The 26436-nt window shown below is 42.7% G+C and overlaps 1 protein-coding gene across 1 annotated transcript in view; it reads right to left on the bottom strand.

Moving 5' to 3' along the window:
* Positions 1–26436, bottom strand: part of CORIN (corin, serine peptidase) — a 377616-nt gene that overhangs the window by 50635 nt on the left and 300545 nt on the right. Inside the window, exons 12-16 of the mRNA XM_077477533.1 lie at positions 26135–26280; positions 24939–25046; positions 5741–5854; positions 5542–5652; positions 1470–1599 (exon numbers count right to left, since the gene is read on the bottom strand). Coding sequence (XP_077333659.1) covers positions 1470–1599; positions 5542–5652; positions 5741–5854; positions 24939–25046; positions 26135–26280 — 609 coding nt within the window. The remainder of the gene's footprint in view (positions 1–1469; positions 1600–5541; positions 5653–5740; positions 5855–24938; positions 25047–26134; positions 26281–26436) is intronic.

Here is a 26436-nt window from a genome sequence, read left to right as displayed (position 1 = left end):
CAGTCTGCTCACATAATTTGTAATAAAACATCTTTGCCATTCAGAGCCTTCCCTCCAACCACTTTGCATATTATTTTATATATACTGTGATTATGTACTTGCCAAATATGCTGCAGAAATCTCCCTCCTCTAAGCCTGGCTGCAGCCATTTTAACTGTGGGCAACTGAAGCTGCTGCCTGTTCACTTCCTGGATTTACACAGATACACACAGAGGCACACCTCCAGCTCTGCAGCGTTCATTGGCCCTTTTATGACTCATTCCCCCATCCCTTACTGGCAAACTCTCACAAGAGTGAGAGAGAGAGAGCTGTGCATGATGTCATAAGCCTAGGCTAATGATCAGACAAGAAACAGGAAGTGGGCTGTATAAGGTATTTACTGGCAGACAAAAAATATTTTACTATCCAAAGTTAAAACAACAAGGGCAGAGGATTTAATAGATGGAACGTTGAAAAAAATGACTGAAGGTCCTCTTTAGTTCAAGTATAGAACATTAGGCAAGTAATACATACAGTATCAGTAATTTGAATCATTCTTACTACTCACTAATAGCATGAGAGCGTTCTAGTTTGCTCCATCTTTTTAGGATTAATGCTACAGCAGTCTCCTGAACATTGCCTTTTCATTATCCACTATAACACATATGTCAAACAAGGCCCGCAAGCCAAAAGCTAACCACCAGGCCTTGTGATGTGGCCCTCTCACCCAGTTTTGCAGCCAGAACGTGGTGGCACTCCGTTCTGCCACCTCCATCTTTCACCCTTAGATCCCACTCCCTGCAAGGTGAGGCAAAGCCGCTCCCACACAGGGATGTACTATATCAAAGCTAGGTAGGAGAGAGATGCAAGGAAGCTTTGGTGAGGGTGGTTAGGGTTGCACACTGTGCATAGAGTACCCCTAAACCCCGGCCCTCTGTACACAGCACACCCTTTATCTCTATACGTAATGCACTCCTAGCATAGCACACTCCTGAACTGTGAACTGTGTACACAGCGCACTCCTGAGTTCTGCACTATGTACGCAATTTACTCTTGAACCCAGCACTTTTTACATATCGCACCCCAGACACAACTGGCCCATTGAGGGCAACCATATTTCTGATGCGGCCCACGATGAAATGGTGTTTGACACCCCTGCACTATAAGAACCCAAGCACAAAAATACTGCAACATGATCATTTTTATCGAATTATATGAAGACCTCTGTGACAATTGTAGGTTTAATGGAAAAAACTAACCATGGCCTGTCTCAACTGTTTAGTTGGTCTGGGACAGCAGTAACTATGCAGTTGGGGAAAATAAACCTTACACCCAAGAAATCAATTTTGGGTGCAACTACTCCAGATTTCAGAAAACTAAAATCATCAGTATTTTGCAGTTCCAAATTTTTTTTGTGGGAAAAATCAATCGGTTATCAATTTTTTTTATAGCCCATAATATTTATTATTGCTACACACTACTGACCTTACCCTAAACCCATTAGCTTGCAGACCCATTGAGACAACTCTTCTTCCCAGTCGTCAGCACAAACATGGTAATTGTGAGCTGATCTGTGAATGACCAGGGATGTCAGGGAGCTCATATTGCTAGAGACAGAGACTGAAATATAAAAATGAAGAAACATTAGTGACATCAACTGCAGTATATTAGAAATAACACCAGATTCAATCCTTCAATGATATAATGCTGAAAAGTGTCACCAAAATATCTTTTTCCTATATGGGCTTATTTGTTATAAAAAGGCCAATCAGAATACAGGTTTCACTGATATGACGACAACATACTGTATATGTCTTGCTAACTATTATGGGTTGCAGTGGTTGGACAGCTTGAAGCTCAGTGTTCCTATTTGCAACCTTAATCATTGAATACAAAACATTAAAATGTGTACCAAATTTCAGCATCAAGCTCAGACAGATATTAAAACACATTGGGGGTTATTTACGAAAGGCAAATTCACTTTGTACTACAAGTGCAAAGTGCACTTGAATTTGCACTGAAAGTGCACTTGGAAGTGCAGTTGCCGTAAATTTGAGGGGTATATCTGAAAGGAGGGGAAATTCTGCAGATTTTATCATCCAATCATGTGCAAGCTAAAATGCTGTTTTTAATTTTCCTTGCATGTCCCCCTCGGATCTACAGCGACTACACTTCCAAGTGCTCTTTCAGTGCAATTTCAAGTGCACCTTGCACTTGTAGTTTGCACTTCTAGTGCAAAGTGAATTTGCCTTTCGTAAATAACCCCCAATGTATTATAACAATGCATTCATTTACTTTTTCAGTAACACAGAGAGATCTCATCATCTGCCCCAGACAAGGAAAGGTGAAGTAAATAAGGAAAAGTCTTGATTCTTGAATATTTACAATCATTCTAGCCAATAATGCAAACACACAAGTCATCCAATCCAGACACCATAAAAACACATGCACACAGGTTGCAACCACTCAGAACGTACAAGCTTGAATCAGACCCCCTCCACCCTGCTCCCCTGAAGATAACAGGTTAGTACAAAGGCTTTGCAAACACACATGTTGCTTTGTCTAGCAGTTGAGGGCTAGTACTGGCAAAAGAGGCACGCTTACGCTCATTAAATTTGAGTATAGAACAGCCACGACAATAATTAATAAGCAAGGCATAAACTACAAAAAGGCTCAAAAGACAAAACAGAACCAAAAGTTATTGAAACAGAAGATATAAAAGATTTAAAAAAAAAGAAGGGATTGCAAAAAAAAATAAAAAATATGCAGAGGTGACCCAATTCTCATTTGCTTCAGGAGACAGATAAAAAAATTTGGAGTATAAGCAGTCAGCAATTGGATCTAAAAAATATTTACAATTACTACATCAAACTTTATGGCCCCATGCAAATTGGGCATTTAGCCTCTGTACCGAGCAATATTAGCGCTTATAGCTGTATGCACCCTGGGATGGACAGGCATTTCAGCATACAGCCCATACAGCATCCAGTCACATTATTATAGACTTGTACAGGCTGGTGGTAATGGGGCTGGACAGTGCTCTGTACCTTCCGGCTGCACAAAATGCCAGAATCTAAGGTACAGTGGCCAAAAGCCCAGTGTGCATGAGGCCTGGATAAAATTAACTAAGTAAGCCCCAGTTTCTCTCCATTTAGCTGTGAGGGGCCATTGACTGCATACAAAACTATTTTCCAAAGGAGTGCTTGCACTTTGGAAAAAGGCTTTAAACCCACCTAACTGGGCTGAGGTGCTTCATACAAATATGTATTTATGTTTATAAATTGTGGAGCTTTTTTATTGTCACCTAGTGATCCTGCCAATAATAATGATCCTGTCTTAGGGTGGAACACTCGCTCATTGTTTTGGATCTATGGAGAAGCAAAAGCTGTGGGGCACCTTCCCAACTCCACAACAAAGGAGGGAGGTGTTCTGTAGTTCACAGTGGTAACCTGGGCAAAAAGATAAGACTGCTTTGGATAACACTGCAGAAAGCACAAGATGGCACTGAGTTTTTCACTTGTTGAAGAGATATAGGGGTTGATTTACTAAAACTTGAAAGTGCAAAATCTGGTGCGGCTGTGCATGGTAGTCAATCAGCTTTTAAATTCAGCTTGTTCAATTAAGCTTTGACAATGAAACCTGGAAGCTGATTGGTTTCTATGCAGAGCTGCACCAGACTCTACACTCTCCAGTTTTACTAAATAAACCCCATAATGTAATGCTTTCAATGGAAGCAAAAAACAAGCTGTTGCACGCTGTTGACATCGTATAGATCCTAGTTTAGTAGATGTAGAGTACTCAGCCAATGAGTAGGTGAAACGCGGTAGAAGGGAGGTCCCATGGGTGGGGAGTGTTGCCGTGGTTGTTAGCTCTAACAAACCAGGATCTATGTGATATCGTTGGTGTGCTGCGGCTTGTTTCTTTTTTTTCTTCCTGTGTGTCTGAAGCATAGACAGCTCCGTAAGTCTGTGCCTGGAAGTCATCAAATGCATAATGCTTTCAATGTTATATTTTAAAGGGCATAGGTCAGTAAATAAAAAGGTTGTTAGGTTTTAAACGCACTTTAAGTTTCTTTAACCTCACTGGCGGTGCGATTATTTCGGATTTTAGGTGCTGAAAGCGGTACCATTATTTTGCACGGAAATTTGGTGTTTTATATTGTAGGCCTGTAATTCTTAGGAATAACTCACTTAAATCTGTCCAAACCAGAGTCTAGCAGACATCCCGGGTATGACAAAGTTTGAAAAATGAAATCATAAATTATAATATAATAAATAACTATAAATAATTATACCAAATAATAATATAACAATCATAAAAATTATTCAATAATGTAATCAAATCAAAAACACTGAGATTTGCTCAGTTGCAGAATTGTCACTGTCATTACTTTTCAGTATTTGATGACGGATCTCCCCACAAATCACTATCGCTCAATTCTGCGAGTGATTACAATTTATTATCGCTGTTTTCTAGCTGGTCTAAAATCATTTTTGATGTAAAGGGACATTTTTGGTTGCTATGGACAATCTCCAGTTTCCAGGCATAAAGAACAGTTTTTATATTATAAAACTGCATGCAGGGCACTGGACAGACCACTATGGACAAAGGGGATGTGAAATAATTACATACAGCAATGTAATCTGTAAGATTACATTATACTGTATGTATACTGTGTGTTTTACTTTTGGAATTTGGCGCCGTTCTCCGTTCCCATGCATCACAACGCTCGCAGGGAACGGAGCCCAGCGATGTGATAGATCGAGCGGAGGACGGCTCGCTGGTACAGCGGGGGGGGGGGGGGGGACATCGCTGGATCCAGGGGACCCAGGTAAGTAACCTCTTCCTCGATTCAGCGATGCGGTCCCGAGTCTGGCTAAGGGTTACCGCTAATGATACAAAATTTTCACACCGAGCCAGACTCGGTAAATACCGCCAGGGGGGGTTAAATACAAAATTACAGGTGCGGTCACATGATGACCACCGTGCTCAAACGTCATAAAATTGTGATGCGTTAGAGCTGCTCTGTGCAGGCAACACAGGCTGTATAATTAAGCTGATGTCAAAGGGGATGTGACCGTGTTAAGAATATAGCACAGCACAGTACAGGCATACCCCACTTTAAAGTACACAATGGAGTTTATTTACTAAAGCTGGAAAGTGCAAAATCAGGCTCACTTGTGCACAGAAACCAATGAGCTTCTAACCTCAGCTTGTTCAATTACCATTGGTAATAAAACCTGGAAGCTCATTGGTTTCTATGTAGAAGTGAGCCTGATTTTGCACTTTCTAGCTTTAGTAAATAAACCCCATTGTGTACTTAAAAGTGGAGTATGCCTGGTAATTATTTTCAGGGAGGCTGGGTGATCATAAAAATCATACATTAAGTTGTCAAATAAGGATACAGCAATGCATCTACTTGCTTAGATAGGACATGTACAGCTCACACAGACTTACAAAACTCTAACAGCACACACCAGCCATTCAGGCATGTGCCTGAGTTGCTAAACTGTCACTCTCCCTGCTATTATGTATGTTTAGTTGCCTACTTGTCCTACTTACCACAATCCCATTCATCAGAACTATCAGCACAATCCACTCGACCATCACACCACTGGTCACGGGATACACACTTATGGTTTGCACATTCCAGTTCATTATGTGTGCAGGAGGCTGTAGAATGAATAGGGAATCATGAACATGCTTCACGATCATGTGTCTTTACAGGTCCTCTTTTATATAACAACTGTAAACAACTTACAACAATTTGTCTCTTCTAGCTGTTCGGGGCAATCTGGAAAGCCATCGCAGATCATGGAATACTTGATACATATCTTACTTCCCGGACACTCCCAGAGACCTCTCTCCGTGCAACCTTCAAGGGTAAGAACAACATTTAGAAATCACATGTTTCCAATAACCTTCAAACATTTTTCCATTACCTATTAGCAGCACAGAGGGGTCCAGACTTTGCAAAACCTGCATTTCTTTTACATCATATGGATTCTTTAAAAAAAAAAAAAGGCTAAAAAAACGCCCTTTAGATTAAATGGAGTTTAAAGAACATCATTAGATTCCACTCCAACAGCATTTAAATACGTACTTGTGTAGTACAAATGCTTCACAATTGGATATCGTAAAGGATTAAAAAGATTATTGTTCTTCTCAATTTTAAGATGATTTTTCCAAACTCTGATATGAAGGACAGACTGAGGGAGGAATTGACATTGCAGCCAAGACATGGAGGGAGCCACTCTCTAACACAAGAGAACTGCTCTTTATGACAACAGTAAGGTCTCATGCATGCTAGTATACAAAAAAAAAACCACAGATTTAACAGGCACTCAGCTTATTTTTTAAATGCAATGCAATGTTAGCCTATGTGGCTATGCATATTAAGTGTTTAGATCTATATTTTAGAAGCATTTAGATAGAGGCATACAAAATACCCCAAAGCTGTTTTTAGAGAGGCGCTTATGAGCATAATTTACATGTGTACAGGCCTTAATGCACGTAAACACTCATACATTTATTCCAGTGGCCAGATTAAACTAATCTTCTGGTCAGTAGAATGCATTTATGCTCAATGCCATATGCCTGTAAACGTACATATAATTGTGCATCAAAACAAGCATTTTTTATGTTTAAATTTTCTCCTGGTAAATTGACCCAGTGAATATATGAATATTTTAACATGCCTGTGTGCACGAGACCTAAGGCCAGCCATAGATGGAGCAAATTTCTTTCACCGAGCCACTGTGTTTTTCCGGCGGGGGGAGCCGTCCCATCCAGGAGAACACAGTGATTATTGGTAGCTCTTATAACAGCAACTTGCAATAATCGCATGTAGAATTCCACAGACTGGTTGTACCCAAGTTGATTGATCAATCAACTTGGGTACATTCAAACATCTGAAGCCATGGGAGCATTTTTGCTAAAATCACTAGTGTGTGTGTGCTTTTTGAAAAATTTCCAGCTTGCAAATTTGCTGCTGACATTTTCTTGAAACATTTTGAAACTGAGTGCGCTCCCGCACAAAAGGCGCATTCATGCTTGTATTTACAGGAATTGGGCCATTTACACTGACTATCATTGAAGTTGAAACAAATTCCTCTTTTGTAACCTGACATGTGTTGAACTGGTGGTGCTGAAACCAGCCTTGCCACTGTTGGCCTCTGGGGCAGAAAAAGATTCAGCCAAAGGCCCACATCCTTAGCTCCCCAGTGCAATCTGGGATGAACGGATAATTTCTGACGAAATGCTTCATCATAATTAAACCACGCCACTCCACCAAAATTTTTGTATGCCTCAATTATAATATCTAAATGCTGAAATAAACCCGTACTTTTCTCAGGTGATTTTTCACAAAGCACACCTGCAAAAATACAAAATGCTTGCAACCAATTATTGAGGTTTTTTGCTATAGGTCTGCGTCTATCATCATCCTCTTTCTTCTCCGACTTATTAATGAAATCTTTAGCGGAAGGGAGAAGAGACAAAATATCCAAAAATTCCCCTCGCCAAATTTTTTCCCTAACAACTGGAGATAAATGAAAACCTAACGGAGAAATATCACAGGGCATGGATTCCTTTAAACAAATTTCTGGCAAGTTCTGTGACCTAGCATTGCTATAAGACATATTACTAATTTGTTCTAAACGAATTGGTAAATCCTGAGCGCCATTAGCAGTAACGCCACTAGGTGGCGACCAAACTCCCATAGCTGAAACATCAGAAGCTAAAACATTATTAATAGCTGGCTGACAAATCAACTTCTGACTGGCTAATTCCTTAGACACCTTTGTTAATAAATCCACAACACTATTCAATAGAACATTAACAGGATCAGTCATACCTGTATTACCTTGTTGTAAAGCAGGCTCACTATCAGGCCCTGCTTCACTGATATTCAGCATTGACGGTTGCCTAGGAGATGTTTGACGCTGAGGAGAGGGAGACCACTCCCTCAGAGAGGTTGCTCCGCCTCCCGTGCCGCCTTCGACCCCGCCCACCGCTTCAGTCAATGGAGCTCTTCCGCTCAGCTGGCCGCTCCGCCTACCCGCTCCAAGCCTTCCCCCGCCCGCCTGCCCTCTGCTATGGTCCAGCTCTTTTATGTACAGCAGGGTTGCGCTTTCTCTTTGCCGCCCCATTCGACCGACCTGGGGCGGCGCTTCCTTGTTGAGGCGACGTCTCCTCCTCCACACCTTCGGCATCCTCTTCACCCCGCAGCGACATCTCCCTGGCTTCCACCGCTGGCTGCTCTCTTCCTCTCTCCTCCGGACCAGGATAGCTGACAGGCGGTGTAGCTCCCACCGGAGCCTCTTGACACGCCGCGCGGGGTAATTCTAAGCACTGGCGAATCCAGGCTTCTCCGCCGTCCTCTCCCGCCCGCTCTATCAGTCGCCGAAGAAGGCTCATCTTCTGGCCACAGAAGAGGCTGTTTGTTCAGGGAAGATTCCCAGAGAGAACACTACAGCTTTTCTTCTGAGGCGAATGAGCCCCCTCAGCGGAACCCTCTTTTTATAACCCCAAGAAAACTGGTTTAAACCAGTTCTTCCTGAGCTTTTCACATGTCATGAAGAGAGGTCACCTGTACCCCTCCTCAAAAACATGTGACTAACAGCTGTTTCCCCACTGGCCACAGGCTCTGCGGGGGAACTTGAAACAGCTGATCCAGCCGCTCTCCCATGAGGAAAAGGAGGGGCAAGAAACTGCCCTCTCCCTTTTCCTGTCATTCTAATCGGAGCGAGTCAAGTCGCTCCAACTTAGAAAAAGGTACCTGTACGACTTTGGGGGCGACTTGAGGCGAGTTGCATTGACATCTTTAAAGAAGTCATTTTGCAAGTCGCCGCTGCTGTCGTGTCCAGGTCGTCTGAGGCAGTCTCACTGCAAGTGCCTCAGTGTGAACCAGCACTAAGAAGGAAGCATTGGTTACAATGTTTCATGTTAAAAACTTGGCAGACTGCCTGGATTTTTTCTTTTGACAGCTGAGTGAGCAGATAAGTCTCTCTGTGTTGGGGTTCTCATCTAATGCAGCCTTTCTTAGCCTTTTCATTGCAAATAAGCTTGAAATAGCATTCCAGTCTCAGGGAACACCTGCTAAAAAATACTATATCTACAATTCATGATACATTAGTGTTATGGTCAGTGGGAAGAATGCTCCTTTACAGATACAGTAGCTAAAATGAGTGTCAGTGGGAACTTATCTGAGATTTAGAAATTGCTCATTGCTCAAGGAACCTCTAGCAACCTCTGGAGGAAACCTAGGGTTCCACGATACCTTGGTTGAGAAACCCTGGTCTAATGCTTTAATGGGCTTACACAGCTATGCCAGAACAACAAAATACCCTGATGAGTATTTTCACTTGCTGTAAGAATATTCAGGAGGTGAGTATACCAGAAAATCAAGGGATTTTAAGTACACACAGGTGCAGTGAGGATAAATGAGAGGGTGGTCAATGTTGCAATTCAGCAGGCTGGCTATGCCACGAGTAAATATAAATGCAATATATTCTTTTCTGATTTGAGTGCACCAATACATATGTTTTTATCATTGTAAATATTCTTTTTTATTCGAGTGCATGATTGATTGATTTAAATAATAAATATTAACCTTTAAAAACACATATGGAAATTCAGTGACATTGAAAATGGATGACTACAACCAAGACACCTGGCTGTATTTACCAGTGATTACATTTTTTTTAAGGTTTATGCCTTGTCACTTTAAGGGCATCATATATAAATATAATAGAAATAGATAGCAATCTAGCCGTATCCTTTTATGGTAATAGAGACATGATCGGCTTGGATAAAGAGAAAGGAGATGTTCGTCTTTCTTGCATACATGGAATATGAATGAGACCTTGAGCTGTGAGGAGCAGACAGTTCCTCTGCGGCACATTTCGCCACGGTCATACAAATGTCACGGTGACACTGGTAATTTTCCAGCTGTTGCACTGCCTTGCAGATTTATAGAAATTGATAAGAATTGACTGGAGAGGGGAAGCAAGACAAGGCTTTCAGAACAAATTTGATTATCTTCTTGAAAGCGACTTTTATCCAGAGTTCTGCAAATAAAAGCATTACATTTCTATGCCACGTGGCCTGCATTAGATGAAAGATTACAGCAAATGGCATGTAACAAATGAGTAACAGCTTTATTCAGAATTTCACTTTGTTTAGGACTTTGTGAGCATCTTAGATACATGTGAAAACATTGGCTAACTGTATCAAAAGAAAAAATATTTTTATGTACAGTGTAAAGCTATTTTTGCCTATCAGATAATATCAACATCTCCAAAAAGTTAGCTGAGTTCAAAAAGTACATTTTCATTAAGCATACCGTAAACTATAATAGGAACTGAGTAAAGTAAACTCTTCATGGGAAAATGGGGGCTGCCACTGCTGACTTTCTTTTCAAAATGCTTGTTACTTGGCTATTATTCTGACTCATTGACATGAATACACTCTGAGCCATTGGCCTGGAATAAGCATACAAATCAGAGTTATGTTTCAAGTCTCTATCTGCATTTTTGTTCTGGATTGAAGACTTCAAGTATAATGGTAACGCCTACTGGGCACCTCACAAAACTGTGTGAAAGGGCAAGGGTGTCATGCTGTTCAGAAATCAGCCAATGACAGTTTGTAACACAAGTTGGTGAATAGCAACAATGGACCCCCCTTTTTATCGCCCCAGGAAGCATCTGGTACAATACACAAACTGTTAGCTGATGCAAGAACCTCCTTCTCAGGACAGATGCAGACCCTCTCATGTCTATTAGCGGAATCCACTGGAAACCCTAATAAATATGTCTGATTTGCCTGGTTGAGTGGCTGGAATTTGAATATATACCTGCCAGCTCTCTTCCCTAACGTAAATACCATAGCAATACACATACCCGATAGATTGGTTTTCAGCCAAGACTCTAGAACTTCAGTATATTTCATAACTCATGAAATAATAACAGCCCAGCCAGGATAAGGACATATTTACCTCCATCAGTTAATTTGTAGCTTTTAAGTCCAAGCCCCCCGATATTGGGAACCACTGAAACAACTTATCCCTCCAGGGTACAGTAGGAATCCCAAACCTGCCATATTTATAACCATTTTGAAGCCAATTTCATGCTGGACAATAATATGCAGACTAGCAGGCTGTAACCTGTAGGTATTCAGAGAATATAATACTTATAGAAAACTGTACCTTGGATACAGTCATAAACATAGTGACAACTCAGGGCCACTCATCAGCCACTTAATTGGTAAGATGGCCTCTGTCAACACCCCCTTGATGCCAAAAGAAAGTGGACTGCAATCACATTGTTCAGCTCTCATGTACCATCAAATGAAGGAAGATCTGGCAAGTTATGTGAGCCAATATATCACCTTGCTCATTGACTGAAGTCTGCTGAAACCAGGACTTTCATTTTCAACTCCTTTTTATTTCTCTGTTGAATTATTGTCTCTTTGTAATACTTTATTTTGTAAATATTTTATTTGCACCATTTTTTTTTACTTTTTCGTTACTAAGCCATATTTTGAAAAGTGTTAAAACTGTCTCTAATGCGCTAACATAAACTAAAAGAATCCCTGTCTCTTGAAGAGTGCTACTGTAATGTAAATCTCGGAACACACCAGTCATGTGTGTTACAGATGTTTATTCTAAAATCATAATTGTCATTGCGGTTATTGTGACGGGTTGATAGACCCAAAGCTATATGGTGGCAGTTTGGGGTTTAACTAGTTGCTGACCGCCGGCCGTCAAATGACGGCCAGGCGGCGCACCTATTGTGGCGGGAGGCCGTCATATGACGGCCTCCCGTTTAAACAGGGAATGCGCGCGATCGTGCACGCGCATCCCTGTTTCTTCGGTGGCGGCGTGTCACGGAGACACCGCTCGCCACCACTTCATCACGGCCGATCACAGATGGTCACACCCCGAACGTGCACGGCGCATGCGCGCGATCGCGAGCGCGCTGCGCGTGCACGTCGGTGGCGGCGTGTTCCCCGGGAACACTGCTCGTCACCGACGCTGGTAAACAGCCATTGGCCGGCTGTTTACCCACATGATCGGCTGTGATCCTTTCACAGCCGATCACAAAAATGTAAACAAACTGCGGTAACGGGATGTTACCGGGTTCTCCTCCTCACACACCGATCGTGTGTGAGGAGGAGATTGCGGTAACATCTCGTTACCGCATACAGTGTACACCAATCATACTGATTGCCCCCCCCCAATAAAGAGGACCTGTCACCACCCCTCATAGTACCTGTCAATCACAGTCCATCAGAGTACCTGTCACAGTCCATCAGAGTATTTGAGTACCTGTCACAGCACATCAGAGTACCCGAGTACCTGTCACAGCCCATCAGAGTACCTGTCAGCCCATCAGAGTACCCGAGTACCTGTCACAGCCCATCTGAGTACCCGAGTACCTGTCACAGTTCATCTGAGTACCCGAGTACCTGTCACAGCCCATCAGAGTACCCGAGTACCTGTCACGGCCCATCAGAGTACCCGAGTACCTGTCACGGCCCATCAGAGTACCCGAGTACCTGTCACGGCCCATCAGAGTACCCAAGTACCTGTCACGGCACATCAGAGTACCCGAGTACCTGTCACGGCACATCAGGGTACCCGAGTACCTGTCACGGCACATCAGGGTACCCGAGTACCTGTCACGGCACATCAGGGTACCCGAGTACCTGTCACGGCACATCAGGGTACCCGAGTACCTGTCACGGCACATCAGGGTACCCGAGTACCTGTCACGGCACATCAGGGTACCCGAGTACCTGTCACGGCACATCAGGGTACCCGAGTACCTGTCACGGCCCATCAGGGTACCCGAGTACCTGTCACGGGCCATCAGGGTACCCGAGTACCTGTCACAGTCCATTAGAGTACCCGAGTACCTGTCACAGTCCATTAGAGTACCGAGTACCTGTCACAGTCCATTAGAGTACCGAGTACCTGTCACAGTCCATCAGGGTACCCGAGTACCTGTCACAGCCCATCTGAGTACCCGAGTACCTGTTCCAGTCCATCTGTGTACCAGAGTACCTGTCACAGTCCATCCAAGTACCCGAGTACCTGTCACAGTCCATATGAGTACCTGTCACCGCCCTTCAGAGTACCCAAATACCAGTCACCAAACCATTAGAGTACCTGTCACCAGGCCATCAGAGTACCCGAGTACCTGTCACCAGGCCATCAGAGTACCCGAGTACCTGCCACCAGGCCATCAGAGTACCCAAGTACCTGCCACCAGGCCATCAGAGTATCTGAGTACCTGTCACCAGACCATCAGAGTACCCGAGTACCTGTCACCAGACCATCAGAGTACCCGAGTACCTGTCACCAGACCATCAGAGTACCCGAGTACCTGTCACCAGACCATCAGAGTACCCGAGTACCTGTCACCAGGCCATCAGAGTACCCGAGTACCTGTCACCAGGCCATCAGAGTACCCGAGTACCTGTCACCAGGCCATCAGAGTACCCGAGTACCTGTCACCAGGCCATCAGAGTACCCGAGTACCTGTCACCAGGCCATCAGAGTACCCGAGTACCTATCTCCAGCCCATGTCTCATAGAATATACGTTGGGGTGTTTGCTTTCCAAAATGGGGTCATTTTGTGAGTAATTTCACTGTCCTGGTGGTCCAGGACCTTCAAAAGTGTGATGGGTAGGAATGAAATGAGATGTGTCATTTATGCTCCTAGAACGCCTGAACGTACTACTTCAATGTTCGGCCTCTCTATGTGGCCAGGCTGTGTAAAAGCCCTACACATGTGGTATCGCCATACTCGGGAGGAGTAGTAGAATGTATTTTGGGGTGTAATTTTTGCTATATACATGCTATGTGTTAGAAATATCTTATAAATTGACAATTTTGTGTAAAAAAAAAATGCGTTTTAATTTTTTCCACATATTCCAAAAACTTCTGGAAAAAAATGAACCGTTCAAAAGACTCATTATGCCTCACAGATTATACGTTGGGGTGTTTGCTTTCCAAAATGGGGTAATTTTATGGGAAATTCCATTGTCCTGGTACTCCAGGGCCTTCAAAAGTGTAATAGGTGGTTGAGAAATGAGATGCGTAATTTTTGCTCGTAGAACGTCTTAAGGTACTACATCAATGTTAGTGCTCTGTATGTGGCCAGGCTGTGTAAAAGTCCTACACATGTGGTATCGCCGTACTCGGGAAGAGTAGCAGAATGTATTTTGGGGTGTAATTTGTTGTATGCATATGCTGTGTGTGAGAAATAACCTGATAATATGACAATTTAGTAAAAAAAAAAAAAAAATCTTCATTTTGCAAAGAATTGTGGGAAAAAATGACAACTTAAAAAAACTCACCATGCTACTTACTTAATACCTTGGGATGTCTACTTTGTAAAAAGGGGTCATTTGGGGGGTATTTGTACTTTCCTGACTTGTTAGTGTCTCAAGAAATGAGGTACACCTGATGTACTGAAGGCCTGATCAGAAGTGATCAATTTTCAGTGATTGGCACCATAGTTTGTAGACTCTATAACTTTCACAAAGACCAAATAATATATACTAATGTGGGTTATTTTTACCAAAGATATGTAGCAGTATAAATTTTGGCCAAAATTTATGAAGAAAAATTACTAATTAGCAAAAATCTATGACAGAAACGAAGAAAAAGGCATTTTTTTCACAAAATTTACGTTTTATTTTATTTATAGCACAAAAAATAAAAAACCCACTAGTGATTAAATACCACTAAAAGAAAGCTCTATTTGTGTGGAAAAAAAGACGCAAGTTTCATATGGATACAGTGTAGGATGACTGAGTAATTGTCATTCAAACTGTGAGAGCGCTGAAAGCTGAAAATTGGTCTGGTCAGGAAGGGGGTGTAACTGCACTGTATTGAGGTGGTTAAAGGGTTAATTGCTTAGTTAACTAAATCCAGTAACAATCGCTCTCAGGGTCCCGCGAGCTGGAATATCTATGTGCAGGGTGAGACATTGTTGCGAATCAGTCACAGCAAGGTGTGAGTTTGACCAGTCATTTGTCACCAGTAGGTGAAAGGGGCATTGGTCTGACCCACATTCGTCACACCAAGTATTGAAGCAAGAGGCCCAGCATCAGAGCCAGGCAATTTTCATTTTCAGAAGTCAGCATTGCCAGCATAAATAATGTGATATCCATTAACAAGTATTATGTCAAGCTCATCAGGACTATATATATATATATATATATATATATATATATATATATATATATATATATATATATAAAATATAATATAATCCATATATATATATATATATATATATATATATATATATATATATATATATATATACATATACACATACATATATATATATATATATACATATATATATATATATATATATATATATATATATATATATATATATATATATATATATATATACACACACATATATATTTATTTTTTCAATTCGACCTTTGTTTAAAAAAAAAAAAAACTCTCAGATACAGAGCCAATAAAAAAAAAAAAAAAAAAAAAAAGCATTCAGCAGATCAGCTATGGGACAATCACACCAGATGCATGGCATTGTAAACACAAAAGTCGTGAGACTTACAGCACGAAACGGACCAATTACATAATCACTGACCTCAATGAAGAAGATAAAACTGTAAACTTAGAAGAACAATTTCCTCATAATCTCAATTAAACCTGGGTGGGTCGACAGAGCTCTGATAACTGGCAGAGCTCATTTTACCAATTATACAAAACAAGAACAGCAAACAGCACAGTAAAATAGAAGAGTTGGGTAGAGTAAGGAGAGGACAGGAAAAAATAAAAAAAATATGTTGGGGAGTTGTGTGAAGGAAGGCAAGAGAGAAGGAATAAGTAACAAGAAGGAATCATATATTTTGTGAAAATTATTACATCTCCAATAAAAAAGATGTTTAACTAATGTGTGTACTTTTGCATATTGTACCTTTCCAGGTTTTGGTTTAGAGTGCAAATTATTTACAAAATTCTTAGAGGACTTCCTTAAATAGACAAACTCAAGTTGTCATTAGCACTCGAAGGTGGGCCATAATTTGTCTTTTTTTTTCTTTTTAACTAGCGGGTTGAATAAAGGAAAAATTAGTCACATTTGAGGTGGATGGGGGAATCCTCTCTGTGCTGTGCTATTGTATTCTGACAGTGAAGAGACTTACCCACTATCAGAATGGCTATAGCTGGCAGCACTGATTCGGCGGGGAAAATCTAGCAGGGCTGTTATACAAAAGTTGATCTGTAGGTTGATTACTGTACAACCACCCTGCCTATATGTGGATCAAAAATTGGCCAGTTCAGCCATGTATGGCCAGCTTAACTCCTACATCCACTTAATCATACACAACCCAACATGTTTCATCACATTTGCGGCTTGTTCAGGGGTGCAGCATGTACTAATAAAGTGCTCAGTGCTCTGGTGCATGTGTAAATACAAAAAATAAATAACAGTAAAATGTTAAACATTTTTACTGATGGTACAACACAATTTACAAAATATATGACCAAAGATGGGCTTCACCCTCTGGCCCTATTCTACACTCTCTAACTCACATCTTCAATCTCTCCTTCTCTTCTGCCATGTTCCCCAACTTTCTAAAACCTGAACTAGTCACCCCCATACTTAAAAAGCCCTCACTGGACCCCACCAATCTTAACAACCTACACCCCATCTCCTTGCTCCCTTTTTATCCAAACTCCTTGAACGTCTGGTCTACAACTGAGTGCTCACCTGGCAGAGAATAACTTCCCCTTCAGTCAGGATCCCGCCCTCAACACTCCATGGAATCCGCTCTCCTAAAACTATTGTGTACTTCTAATCCTGGACCTCTCTGCTGCCTTTGACACAGTGGACCACCCCCTCCTCCTCAAAAAACGACATGCCTTTGGTCTCCATGACTGTACTATTCACTGGTTCTCATCCTACTTATCCAACCGCACCTTTAGTGTTACTTACAATTCTACTTCCTCCTGTCTTCTCCCTTTCTCTGCTGGGTCCCCCCAAGGTTCTGTCCTTGGACTTCTCATTCTCTATTTACACCTACTCCCTGAGTCCGCCTCCCATGGCTTCTGATACAATTTCTACGCTGATGACACCTAAATCTATCTCTCTACCCTTCAGCTCACTCCTTCAGTCTCTTCACGTATCTCTAATTTACTAACAGACATATCAGCCTGGATGTCACACCACTTCCTCAAACTAAATCTATCCAAAACCAAGCTAATTTTTCCTTCCCTACATGCCTTTTCTCCTGATTTCTCTGTCCAGATCAATAGTACTACTATCAGCCCCTCGCCACATGCCAAATTTCTAGGTGTAATCCTGGACTCTGAACTCTCATTTTGGCCCCACATGCAATTAGTCCAAATCTTGCAGTCTCTACCTCTACAACATTTCCGGAAATATGACCCTTCCTAACCAATGACACCACAAAGCTTCTAGTTCACTCCCTGGTTATCTCCCACCTCGACCACTGCAACCCCCTCCTCATGGGATGACCCTTACATAGTCTATCCCTCCTTCAGTCCATTATGAATGCTGCTGCCAGACTCATCCACCTTACAGACTGTTCAGTGTCTGCTACTCCTCTCTGTCAAACCTTCCACTGGCTTCCACTTACTCAACAAAATAAATTCAAAATACTAGCAATAACTTACAAATCCATCCACAACTAGGCCCCCAGTACATCACTAACCTATTCTCAAAATGCTAACGAGCAGGGCCCTCCAATTGCTCCTGTATTGAATTGTATTGTAATTGTATTGTCTGCCCTCATGTTTTAAAGCGCTGCACAAACTGTTGGTGCTATATAAATCCTGTATAATAATAATATAATAATTTCTGTTCTTATATAGGGGAAAATTATAGAAAATGTAACATATATATATATATATATTGTAAGGGATCTTCCCGGGGTAGGGTGTGTTTGGACACAGTTCACAGCAGACTTGGAATTTATAAAGCAGATCTTGGCGTTTATTCGTGGTACAAACAGTCCAGCAAACAAAATATACAGCAACACCGTGCTTTCTAAGTACAACAAAAATAAAAGTCCTAGCCCGGCTGGGCGCTTACTAACAGGTTCTGCTCACCTATCTGACACTTACAAACACAGCGTCTTTCGCCTGGATATCGCAGGGTGAGTTTTAGCTCCAGCAGTGGCTGTGCTTGCAGCTTCCTTCAACACACCGATTGTTCATTCCCTGGCTGAGAAGCAATCACCTGCAGACCCTACAGAGCCTTTAGCTTCCCAGGCTAATTAGGATCCAAGCTCACCTGATCCCAAACCCAGAACTGGATCGGGGGATGTGGAATGACAGGTCCCTCTACCAAACCTACCTGCCATTCCATATAAACCCAGGCCCGGCAAAATTAAATAACAACTCAGCAGCATATCGCTGCTGAGAAACTGATCCATCCTGGATTTACCATCTCACACTGTGTAGCAACCTAGGTGAGATGTACACCCCCTCGATCACTTCTCCAGTGACATGTCTACATATCCCCCCCCTCTTTTTCAGACCGGAGGGCTGAGCCTTTTGTCCCCACAGACAACTTACCCTTGACAATGCGTCAGCATTTGCCTGTAATTTCCCTGGCCTGTGTTCCACAGTGAAATTAAAGTTTTGTAGGGAGAGAAACCATCTAGTCACTCTTGCATTTCTCTCCTTGTTTAACTTCATCCATGTTAGGGGGGCATGGTCTGTCACCAACTTGAATTTCCTGCCTAGCAAGTAATACTTTAAAGATTCTAGGGCCCACTTTACTGCCAAACATTCTCGCTCCACAATGGCATAATTTTTCTCGGCCGGGGTTAGTTTTCTACTCAAGTACGTCACCGGATGCTCCTCACCATTCACTACTTGTGAGAGTACTGCACCTAAGCCTGTGCTAGAGGCATCTGTCTGGACCAGAAATTCTCGCCTGAAATCGGGGGTGACTAACACAGGTGGTTGGCACAAGGCAGACTTAAGGCTTTGGAAAGCCTCCTCGGCCTCTGGGGTCCACGTGACCATTGCTGTCTTTCCGCCCTTTGTCAAGTCAGTTAGCGGAGCAGCAACTGAGGCAAAGTTCGGCACAAATCTACGGTAATAACCCGTAATACCCAGGAAAGCTCTAACCTGTTTCCTTGTCAGGGGTCTAGGCCAATTCTGTATTGCCTCAATTTTATTTAGCTGTGGCCTAACCAATCCTCTTCCAACAATGTAGCCCAGATATTTGGCCTCTTCTAGGGCTAGAGCACACTTCTCGGCAAATACGGCTTCCCTACGTGCCTCGGGTATCCTATAGGGCTTAAGGTTTACTCTGCTTCTAGGCTCAGTTTCAATGTGATGATGGATGAGGTGTGTACGCCCTGGGAGGTCAGAGAACTTGTTTTTGTTTTTCTGTAAAAATTCCTGAGCCTCCTGTTTCTGTGACACTGATAGAGTATCACCTACCTTGACTGGAGGGATTGGTTGTGACAAATTATTAACAGTATTTGTCGCCCCCAAGGATTCCCTGTCTTTCCAGGGCTTGATCAAGTTTATGTGATAAACTTGGAAAGGCTTCCTTCTACCTGGTTGGTGCACCTTGTAGTTCACCTCACTGATCTTTTCAACAATTTCATAAGGACCTTGCCACTTCGCCAAGAATTTACTCTCAACAGTGGGGACTAGTATAAGGACCCTATCGCCTGGGTTGAATGTCCTGATTCTTGCGGACCGGTTGTAAATTCTACTTTGGGCCTCTTGAGCTCTCTGGAGGTGTTCCCTTACCAGGGGCATTACAGTGGCTATACGGTCCTGCATTTGTGCTACATGCTCAATAACACTCTTGTATGGGGTGGACTCATTCTCCCATGTCTCTTTTGCAATGTCTAGTAGACCCCTAGGGTGATGACCATAGACCAACTCGAATGGTGAGAACCCTGTGGACGCTTGGGGCACCTCCCTAATAGCAAACATGAGGTAGGGTAATAAATGATCCCAGTCACGACCATCTTTTGCCACCACTTTCTTCAACATATGTTTCAAAGTTTTATTAAATCTCTCCACCAATCCGTCCGTCTGGGGGTGGTACACAGAGGTACGGATGTGTGAGATTTTAAATAGTCTGCATAATTCCTTCATTACTTTCGACATAAATGGCGTACCTTGGTCAGTTAGGATTTCTTTGGGGATCCCAGTCCTAGAGAACATATAAAACAACTCACGTGCAATTGTTTTAGATGCAGTGTTTCTTAAGGGTACAGCCTCAGGATAGCGGGTCGCATAATCCAGGACTACCAAAATATACTGGTGTCCTCTAGCTGACTTTACAATGGGACCCACTAAATCCATGGCAATACGCTCAAAAGGCACCTCTATAATAGGGAGCGAAACCAAAGGACTGCGAAAATGTGACACTGGGGCACTAACCTGACATGTGGGGCACGACTCACAGTATTTTTTAATGTCATCATATATGGCCGGCCAAAAAAACCTCTGGAGAACCCTCTCTCGCGTTTTGTCAGTCCCCAAGTGTCCCCCAAGAACATGGTTATGTGCCATGTCAAGCACCTGACGCCGGTACGGCTTAGGTACCAGAAGCTGTTCCACAATCTCATCTTTAACCTTATTGACTCTATAGAAAAGATCATTAGTCACCGAAAAATGTGGAAATCTTTTTTCAGCATCTGGTTCCTGAGGTACCCCGTTCATAACAGCAACCTGCTCTCTCGCATTTTTGAGAGTGGGGTCCTGTAATTGTGCAGTCCCAAAATTATCGCTAGACACCTCTAAGTCTAGTATATTTTGCTCAGTGGGAGGAGCCTCCTCCTCCCCAGCCAGGACCTGCAAAGGAAAACAATCATTTTCATCCTGCACATTTTTATCATTCACAGTGGACAAGGCAACCCCCTTAGAGGTATCCTCACTCCTTTTGGGGATTTTTCTTTTTTCCCAAAGAGCCCAGAATAATGGAAAATCGCGCCCCAATATTACATTATGCATGAGGTTTTTAACCACACCCACTTCATATTGTACGGTGCCTTGTTCAGTCCCGACTTTAGCCAGCACTATAGGGTACACTTTTGTATCACCATGTATGCACACAACACTCATATGCTTTTTAGACTCTAAGTCCCCAGTCACCAGGCTAGCATGCACCAAGGTTACAAGGCTTCCTGAGTCCATTAACGCTTTAACAGGAAAGTCATTGATTGTGATGTTGCAGATTTGCGGTTCAGTCTCTAGTCCAGGAACTGCAGCACAAGATGGTTCCGCAAATAGCGACTGACGCCTGCTAGCGTCACATTCCATGGGTTCAGAGGTAAGAGGGCAATGGGCCGACACGTGTCCCGCCTCATGGCATCTCCAACACTGGATAGGGCCTGGTCTCTTTGGCAAGGAGTCCTTTTCAGAGCCCCTTAGCCACCCGGGACCATCACCAGTCTTTTGTCCCTGAGACACCACTTGAGCCCTTTTCCCCCCATCAGCACCCCTCCACACTCCCCCAATAGATGGAAGTCTCTTACCAGCTGACGGCACAGATCTGGCGCTCCGGGGAGGTGAAGATGCTGCAGGAACATCACGGAGGTAGTCCTCAGTCGCCTGGAACCTCTCCACAAGGTTGACAAGTTCGTTTGCATTCTTAGGATCACCTTGTCCCACCCAGCGTTGCAAGTCAGTAGGAAGGGCTCGGAGGTAGCGATCCATCACGACCTTCTCTAGGATTTGTGCAGGAGTAGAAGTGTCTGGCTCCAACCACTTTCTTGCCAAATGGATTAGGTCATACATCTGGGACCTCGCTGATTTGTCCAGACTGTAGCTCCAGTTGCGTACCCTCCGGGCACGGACTGCAGTAGTAACTCCTAGTCGGGCAAGCATCTCCTCTTTTAGCCGAGTATAGTCCTTAACCTCTTGCTCACTGAGGTCATAGTAGGCCTTTTGAGGTTCACCTGTTAAATAGGGCGCAATTACCTCTGCCCACTCAGCGGCTGGTAACTTCTCTCGCTCAGCCACGCGCTCAAATACTGTTAGATAGGCCTCAACATCGTCCTCAGCAGTCATCTTTTGCAGCGCTTTCTGCACAGTCCTTCTCCCAGAAAAAATCTCTGGAGCGGCTCCCTCCATTGTGGGTGGATTAGCAACCACAGGCGCCTCTCGATTTACTATCAGGTGCTCGATAAGTTGTTGTTGGCTTTGGCGCAAAGCTTGCAACTCTTCCTTATGCATCCGCTGTTGTGCAGCCATCATCTGCTGTTGTGCAGCCATGGACTGTTCATGTCGTCTATTGGCCTCTGTCTGAGCCTGCTGTTGTGCAGCCATCATCTGCTGTTGTTCAGCCATGGACTGTTCATGTCGTCTATTGGCCTCTGTCTGAGCCTGCTGTTGTTGCAAACTCACTTGCATAAACTGCTTCAGCATCTCCTCCATGTTGCTGGACTGTTTTTGGAGTGTAGTTGCAGCTTTCACCCAGGACATCAGCAGCTGTAGCCAAGTCTGTCCACACCGTTGCCCCTAGCAACCGCGTTGCCCGCTACCTCCACCAATTGTAAGGGATCTTCCCGGGGTAGGGTGTGTTTGGACACAGTTCACAGCAGACTTGGAATTTATAAAGCAGATCTTGGCGTTTATTCGTGGTACAAACAGTCCAGCAAACAAAATATACAGCAACACCGTGCTTTCTAAGTACAACAAAAATAAAAGTCCTAGCCCGGCTGGGCGCTTACTAACAGGTTCTGCTCACCTATCTGACACTTACAAACACAGCGTCTTTCGCCTGGATATCGCAGGGTGAGTTTTAGCTCCAGCAGTGGCTGTGCTTGCAGCTTCCTTCAACACACCGATTGTTCATTCCCTGGCTGAGAAGCAATCACCTGCAGACCCTACAGAGCCTTTAGCTTCCCAGGCTAATTAGGATCCAAGCTCACCTGATCCCAAACCCAGAACTGGATCGGGGGATGTGGAATGACAGGTCCCTCTACCAAACCTACCTGCCATTCCATATAAACCCAGGCCCGGCAAAATTAAATAACAACTCAGCAGCATATCGCTGCTGAGAAACTGATCCATCCTGGATTTACCATCTCACACTGTGTAGCAACCTAGGTGAGATGTACACCCCCTCGATCACTTCTCCAGTGACATGTCTACAATATATATATATATATATATATATATATATATATATATATATATATATATATACACATATATATGTGCTATAATATAGCCTAAAGGGATACGTTTTCTATAAAGAAGTAGCCAAATAGTTCTTGTGCATACGCCTTTAGCAAGTTACATTTTCCAGTCACTTCATTACTTTTTTATTCTGTAAACTATGTTTGTTGAGGAAAGCTTTGGTTACCAAATGGGCTGCTGTGAAAAAGGACAACGAGATGTTGCCCATAGCAACCATTCACACCTCAATCTCTACCGAGATAAAAGAATCTGTAGGCACAAGCATCTCAGGGAAGAGAGTAGTGATAAGGAGCACCATGAGACCAGCATATTTATTAAATATCTCTTTACATTTTAGGTCTGCTCATGTGTAAAGCTCAACTACCACTGGTAAATGCTGTACTCAGGAGAAACCAGGGCACAAGGTATGCTCGTAAGTATAGCTCCACTACCACATGCAGACTGGAGGATACATATGGTACCACAGGCAAAGACTGTGCTCGGGAGTATAGATATACTATCACCCACAAATCCTGTGTTTAGGAACACAGCTCTACAACCAGGGCAAAAAGTATGCTCATGAGTATCGTTCCACTACCACAGGCAAATGCTGTGCTCAGGAGTATAGATATACTACCACAGGCAAATGCTCTGCTCAATAGCATAGATATACTACCACAGGAAAATGCTGTGCTCAGGATTATAGATATACTACCACAGGCAAATGCTGTGCTCAGGAGTATAGCTATACTAACACAGGCAAATGCTGTGCTCAAGAGCATAGATATACTACCACAGGCAAATTCTGTGCTCAGGAGAATAGATATACTACCACAGGCAAATGCTGTGCTCGGGCATAGAGCTCCACTACCATGGTGCTCAGCAGTACAGATCCACTGCCACGGGCAAAAGCTGTGCTCAGATGTATCATAGCTCGACTACGGCAAATGCTGTGCTTGGTCGTAAAGCTCCACTACCACAATGCTCAGCAGTATCAATTCACTACCACTGGCAAATTCTCTGCCTAGGCACATAGGTAGCCCCACTGTGACAGTGCTCAGAATTATAGATTGACTACCACAGTGCTCAGGAATATAGATCCACTACAACAGGCAAATACTGTGCTCAGGCACATAGCTCCACTATGACTGTGCTCAGGAGTATAGATTCATTGCCACAGTCAAAATGCTGTTCTCAGGCAAAATGCTGTTCTTTTTGTTTGTGGTAACTCCACTACCACAGACAAAAGCTACACTCAGTCATATAGCTCCATTACCATGGTGCATGGGAGTATAGATTCACTATTACAGTGCACTGGAGTATAGATTTACTGGCACAGACAAAATGCTATTATTGGTTATATAGCTCCACTACCACAGACAAAAGCTGTGCTCAGGTGTAAAGCTCCACTACCATAGGTAAATACTGTGCTCAGGTGTTAAGTTCCACTACCATGGACAAAAGCTGTGCTCACTGGTGTAAAGCTCCACTAGCATAGGCAAATGCTGTGCTCAAGCATATAGGTGCACTACCATGGTGCTGAGGAATATAGATCTTCTATCACCAGCAAATGCAGTGGTCAAGGGTATAGCTCCCCTTCCAGAGGCAAATAGTATGTTCAGGAGTACAGGAACAGGTAGCAGAGTTGTTGTATGTAACACGTATGGCACTAAATATTATGTGGAGTGAACCTTGTATACTGAAACATCTTTTATCACAAGAAGTCTATTTTGACAGTCAGTTGCCCAAATACGGTCCATGCAGTCAGGTTGTTACATACCACAGTTTGCTTCATCACTGTCATCTTCGCAGTCCGCCTCTCCATCACATCTCCTGGATGCCAAGATACAGCGGCCAGAGAGGCACTTGAAATGACTGGGTGAACATTCTGAAGGAACAGAAGATAAGATTAAATCACAAGGAGCATTGCTATTTTTGAAACATTCCAGCTGTGTCACTGTAGCAACTCAATTTCCCTGTTTACACCACTCATTAAAGTTTAGCATATAAGGATAATAAATATGATTTAGGGAGCTGATTACTTTGATTCCCTGCCTTCACAAAGAGTGTCACTAAGGAAACCGGCAAAAAATTAGAGGGTGTTGTGTCCTTCGCTATTTATTGCTGGTCTAAACCTGATAAGAAAAAAGGTCTAGTACACAAATAACTTCTTACCGTACCTTTCTGATGTCTGCTTAGTGTTGTCGGCATCTCAAAATCACATTAGTTCGAATGGCTTGATACACACTTGCTTTACACAGAATCCCTTTAAAACATCCCCCTGCCACGCAGACCATTACTGGTGAAGGTATATGCAATGATATTTACATGTCCATCGTTACCTTGAGGCATGATTACAGTGAATCTATAAAGAACCCTTTTATTTATAATTCTCCATACAGTAAGGAATGGCTAGAACACCTGTCAGGTCTTTTTTGCTGTCTGTGGTCCCAGTTTTTATTAATTAGATGGCAAAAAACTATAACCTCTTTTGGCTTATTACTGATGTTTGTGTTCCCACTTTGGATTTTACCTCATTTCATACCACAGTAATGCCCTGTAACAGGCGAGGAAGGGACTAGTCTATTGATGGAACACAGACCCCCCAAAAAGAAACAAAAAAAAACTTACAATACTTTATTGCACTTATGTGTACTTAACTAAACTACAATCCAGATCAACGTTATAGCAACCCCAATGACAGTTTTAGATACATGCTTTTGTCTGTATATTAGTTTATTGATAATAAAGAGATTTATTAAACATACTGTATACACTATGTAATGTATGTGTTACTTTTTATTTATATGCTATTATCTTGTTCATATCAGTAATGCATTGGAAATGCTACATCTTTAAATTGAGTGCAGTACTCTCTCTAAAATGGGATTTTTTACACCCATGTAAAACATATTCACCCAAATGCATACTTCCATAATGAAATGTATGCCACAATATTTGAAAATTAAAATATACCTTCAACATCCTCATCAGGCATAAGACAAGTCTGATTATCTGACTTCTCATCAGGAAACTGACTGCAGTCTGTATCCTCTGGCCATTGTAGTCCAACAATACCCAATACAGTTTCACATCGCTCTTTCGAATGCTCACAAAGTGATCTGGGAAGGCATAAATAAATGCACATTGAGCATTTACATTCCTTCATAACACTAACTCCTGTATAAAAAAAATGTATGTAATGTGGTCATGGCAAGTTTCTCCATCCACTATTTAAAATACTTTTTATAAAGAAAGTGAGACAACCCTGTATTTGT

This window comes from Lithobates pipiens, unplaced genomic scaffold (genome assembly GCF_037356315.1).
Source record: "Lithobates pipiens isolate NorthernLeopardFrog02 unplaced genomic scaffold, aLitPip1_a1.2 Scaffold_13, whole genome shotgun sequence".
Lineage (NCBI taxonomy): Eukaryota > Metazoa > Chordata > Amphibia > Anura > Ranidae > Lithobates > Lithobates pipiens.
Note: the sequence above shows the minus strand (reverse complement) of the source record. Positions and strands in the feature narration are given on the sequence as shown.